This window comes from Phaethon lepturus, unplaced genomic scaffold, assembly GCF_000687285.1.
Source record: "Phaethon lepturus isolate BGI_N335 unplaced genomic scaffold, ASM68728v1 scaffold6299, whole genome shotgun sequence".
NCBI lineage: Eukaryota > Metazoa > Chordata > Aves > Phaethontiformes > Phaethontidae > Phaethon > Phaethon lepturus.
In genome coordinates, this window is record NW_010564072.1 from 2,102 (window position 1) to 7,216 (window position 5,115).

General features: G+C 53.6%; 1 protein-coding gene across 1 annotated transcript in view; it reads right to left on the reverse strand.

Moving 5' to 3' along the window:
• Positions 1-86: 86 nt before the first annotated feature.
• Positions 87-5,115, reverse strand: part of OTUD7B (OTU deubiquitinase 7B) — an 18,567-nt gene continuing 13,538 nt past the window's right edge. The window contains 5 exon segments of the mRNA XM_010294744.1: positions 87-465; positions 498-1,426; positions 2,369-2,453; positions 3,553-3,667; positions 4,459-4,608. Of these exon segments, the coding sequence (XP_010293046.1) occupies positions 87-465; positions 498-1,426; positions 2,369-2,453; positions 3,553-3,667; positions 4,459-4,608 (1,658 nt within the window).

Consider the following 5,115-nt stretch of genomic DNA (forward strand, 5'->3'; position numbering starts at 1 on the left):
TGGGCTTAAAAGCCCCCGAATATATATATATATTATTGCATTCCCCATCTTTCATGGGTCCCAAGATCAGCGCCGGGGCGGAGCGCTCAGAACCTGTGCACTAGAGCCTCCCGCTCCTTGCGTTTCAGCTCTTCTTTGTAACAGCAGGAGCAGAAATTCCCGGTTTCTGGATGTCCGTAAAAACTGCAGTTCGGCTGCTTGCATTTGGTCTGCTGGACGTTATAAAGAACTCGGCTTCTGGTTTTGTCCGCCGGCGTTCCCTTCTGCGAGCTGTCCTGCTCGAGGTATTCCCTGTAGCCGTTGCTGTGCGGGGGGAGGCAGGCCGAGCCGTCGCACTCCGACGGGTAGGCGGGATGGACGTCCGTGTCCGTGGGGGAGAACCTCCCCAGGCGGGAAGGGCTGGTTTGGTAAGGATTCGGCCGCGCCTGGGTGCAGTGCCTGGGTAAGGTGGCGTAGGGAGGGAGGCTGCCGCAGGACCCGCCGGCAGGGGGGGGGGCCCCCCGCCGGACCCGCCGGCTACCTGCCGCCTGCCGTCTTGATAGCCGGGGGGATGCGACCCCTCCATGCTGCTGGCCACGGAGGGTCTGGGAAAGGTGAAAACGCCCGAGTAGCCTGAGGGAAAAGCTGCTATTTTAGCGCCTACGGCCAGATCCGGGGTCTGGATGGCGTACGCGGGGGGAGGCTGCGGGTAAGCGGGGTTGAGCATCATTTCCTCGCCCTTGTGGACGTTCGCCTCCGGCTCCGGCTTCTTGGCCGGGGCAGCGCTCCCCAGCGCCTTCTTCTCCGCCTCCTTTTGTTTCTGCTCAGCCATAAAGCGCTCCTCGGCGTCCAGAAGGTACCGCTGGATCATCTCCTCCTGGTACTGGTGCCGGTTGCTGGTCTTAAGGTGGCCGGCGAAGATGAACTTGCGCTCTCCCTGCATGGCCGCCCGCAGGATGCTCAGGCTCAGCCTGACGTCGTTGCTGTATTTGTAGGGGTCCGCCGGCTTCTCGGGGGCTGCTTTACCCGGGCAGGTTTTCTCCACGGGAGCTGACAAGTCTCCTTGGGAAGGCTCCTCTTTGCTGCCTTTCCTTGACTTCAAGGAGCCTTTCTTCTTCTTCTCCAAGGTATCCCCCTGCCCGTTGCTCACACCCCCCTTGATGCTTTTGCTGTGCATCAAGCCACCCATGTTCTTTTTTAGCTTACTTCCCAAAGTCTTGCCGAAGCTGCCCAGCTTATTGGCAACCGAGTCTGCCCGCTTTTTCTCTTTTTCCTTATCCTTTTCTCGGTCTTTCTTTGGTCTCTCTTTGTCCTTGCAAGCCCTGCCGCCACCATTGCTTGCTGAACTGCTGCAGACCGACTCCTTGTCCGACTCTCCCGACTCCGCAGCCGAACGAGCATCGTCGCCCGCGGAGGCTGTAGGAGATTCTGGCTGGGCCAAAGGCGCCTAGGGAGAAGGAAAACACACGGATCAAAGTCCAGCAAGCTCCTCAGAGGAGAGTTTTCAGGCTGAAGGTGAAGCAGAGTAGGCGGCACTTGCTTGGAGAACGGCAGGGACAACGTTCAAACACGCCCCCGGCAGCGTCCTGCACGCCCAGAAATGCCTTAACCAGCTAGCGGTTTCAGGGGAAAGCTAGAGAAGAAGAAGGGGGCCAACAAATTCCCGCTCTGGTCACCCACAAGCGTGGCAGGCACGGCTGGCACCCGTTTCCTTCGCCTCAACGGTTGGTACGTCAATAAGGCCGAGACGGGGACGGGTTACGGTATTTCTACACAACCAAAAAATGTCACCATTCAAGCTTTGCTACAGAGATGACACCTCGACAGTTTCAGACGGACCAAAACAGCTCACATTTAAGTTTGGGGAGTTTCCTCTTAAAGGGGGAGTGGGTGGGAAAAAATCCCAACAAACGCTTCATGCTGTCGAGGCAGATACCACCATCGTGGTGGTGCGCCGCCGGGAGATTTGGGAAGCGGACGGGAGTTTTCCTGCCAACAAAAGGTCCCAGGAAAACTCTAGTCAAACCACGGGTCTCAGGGCAGCTCCTGGCAGCCGTAAACCAACGGTTCTGTTTGTCTTGGAGCAAGCAGCATCATCTTCACTGCCAGCCACCTACAGCAGAGGCTGCCCTGCGGGACGTGCAAGGGCTGTGCTGAACGTTTGCGCGAAGAGCAAAAACAGGCACGAAAAGCTCTAGGGAAAAAAAAAACGTACGCGCAAAAACCCCAAGTCGTTTATCTGCTCAGAGGGGTCCTAGCTGCAATTTCTGGAGGCACAGACAACCTCACGTGAAGGAGAGCAAGCCAGCTGACGACTTCGCGTCTGCTGCTCTGCAGAAAGGAGGTTTAAATAATTAAAGAGTAAAGAAAACGCTCCTTGTCTCTTTACCTGCATGTCACAAGGCAACGTGATCCATTTAACATTCATGTAGCTGTGCAGCAAGTGCAGCTTCGCTTCCAGTGATAACGTCACGCTAGAATTTAAAACAAGGATTAAAAAAAATAAAAAGGTAGAGTCAAGTTTCATTTTAGTAACTGAGGTTCTCTCCTCCATATTTACAGTTATTTGCCTGTCGTCTTTATATTATTAAAATGCATTTTTTAACACAACGGGTAAAAGCGCATCGAGATGGCAGCGATACAAAAGGTGACATTTCTGTAGCCTTCCAAACTTTTCAATTAAACCCCAAATGAATAAGGAAGAATGTTGCTGAATGTCAAAACCAAGCCCGCTATGAATTAAAATTAACTCGCCAAATAATCTTACTCGTACGCGAGACAAACAACAAAAAAGCAGATGTCACAGATCTAAATAGAGCTAGTTTCAAAATGATTCTCCTCTGCACAAGAGCTTCAGAAAAGAGTAAAGATGTTTTCTCAAAAATTTCCACTTGACAAAAAAAAGAATAATTCTTTCCAAAACACAGGGACAGAGCCTCTTCTACCGGCTCCAAACCCTTCAAAATGAGATACTGTTATCGGTAAAACCTGCGCTGAATTTTAATACTTTATCTTGGAGGTTTCTAGGTTTCCTAACCCAAAGTCAGATGATGGCCAAGTCATGCTTCCAGCACCTCTGACCACTACACCCACTGCTGCTGACTTCTGGCTCAGTAACAGGAAACTCGCTGCTACCAAACCATGCCACGGCTTGCCCGTGGTCTGAGTCAAAAATAGAAAGGGTGTCTGACTGCAAGCCACCCTCCCAGCTCCGGGGGACCACGATCAGCGAGGCCTTCCAGCAGGGACAGAGGAATGGAAAAATCCACCTTTTTCTGGTGTGTGACTACGACAGCCGGTCCTCCGTCGCTTCTCGTTTGAGCTACGCCTAGCCTGAAGCTCTAGGATTTGGAGCAACCACTTCATTACCTCCTGAAGCTCACGAGAGGTCACAGCCCTACCCAAATGCACCGAAATCAGGGCATCAGAAGAGAACGAAGCGAGAGAAAGAGCTGTTCCATCTCCACCAAATAGGTTCGTACCCACTTTCAAACCGGACACAAGAAATCCCCAGCTGGGGACAGAGCGACGAACCCTGCAGCTGCGACCGCGCCGGTTTGCCGTTTAACCAACCTGGCCAGCTTGACGTTGTCACCGTCGTCTTTCCCCCACTGCCATTCCTTCCCGGGATCCACGGCAAAGTGGACGGGGAGCAGCTTGTGCTCGGAGTCCGTCAGGGGGATCACAGCTGCGCGAGGGACGGAAAGGCCACTTTTAATGCCCGAAAAGACAAAATCTGGCATGTTGGCAGTAGCGGCAGCCAATGGTTTGGGTTGGAAGGGACCTTTCAGGGTCATCTAGTCCCACCCCCTGCCATGAGCAGGGACATATTCAGCTCAGTCAGGGTGCTCAGAGCCCCGTCCAGCCTGACCTGGGGTCTTTCCAGGGATGGGGCGTCTCCCACCTCTCTGGGCAGCCTGGGCCAGGGTTTCACCACCCTCACTGTGAAAAATTTCTTCCTTAGATGTAGTCTCAATCTCCCCTTTTTTAGTTTAAAACTGTTACCCCTCGTCCTATCGCTACAGGCCCTGCTAACAAGCCTGTCCCCATCTTTCCTACAGGCTCCCTTTAAGTCCTGCCCGGCTGCAGGAAGGTCTCCCCGGAGCCTTCTCTGCTCCAGGCTGAACCCCCCCAGCTCTCCCAGCCTGTCCTCCCAGCAGAGCTGTTCCAGCCCTCGGAGCATTGCTGGGGCCTCCTCTGGCCCCGCTCCAGCAGGTCCGTGTCTCTCCTGTGCCGAGGGCTCTGGAGCTGGACGCAGCCCTGCAGGGGGGTCTCCCCAGAGGGGGGCAGAGGGGCAGAATCCCCCCCCTCGCCCCGCTGGCCACGCGGCTTTTCATACGGCCCAGGATACGGTTGGTTTTCTGGGCTGCCAGCGCACGTTGCCGGCTCACGTCCCGCTTTTCATCCACCAGGACCCCCAGGTCCTCCTCCGCAGGGCTGCTCTCAATGCTGTCGATATAAATCTTGTTTATCGCCTACCTTGATCTTTTGCGGGTTCCTTCTGCTCCATGGATACTAGGGCAGAAAAATGGGCTTGGTCGTACGCCAGTACCAACGGAGAACGATGGCATTTGCTGGCCGGGACTTCCAGAGGAAGATAGATCCCTCCAAAGGGAATAGGGGCAAAGGCTGGAAAGAAATCAGGGCGGTTACTTTGCGTAACAGGTTAAAGAGTTAAGAGTTGTTTATACTGAAACTGCTCCAGAACAAGCTGTTTGCTTCATTCAAGGTTTCACCTGCAATTATCCGTCAGCTCGAGAGACACTAAAAAAAACCCGCACAACCCAAAATAGACATCTATTTTACATCGGGAGGAACAGAGTTGCAAAATGAACCTGTATTTTCTATATAAAAAGCGCCCTTCTTCACTCCTCCGCAAGACACCTTAGAATTTGCACATAGAGCGATGGCTTCGATTGATGAATCTTTTCTGACAGGAAGTTAAGTCTGCTGGTGGAAAATACTACAAAGCAGGGAACGGAATCTCCCATCTCTACACGCACGTGTGGGGGCAAAAGCAGCAGAAAAATAAAACCATCACACAAATGCTCTTAGAAATAGCAAAAGATCAGACTGCGGCGCTGAGCTGTGCGTCTTGTAGCCTCCGCGGGAATCGCCCATGGCTCCCTGCAGCGG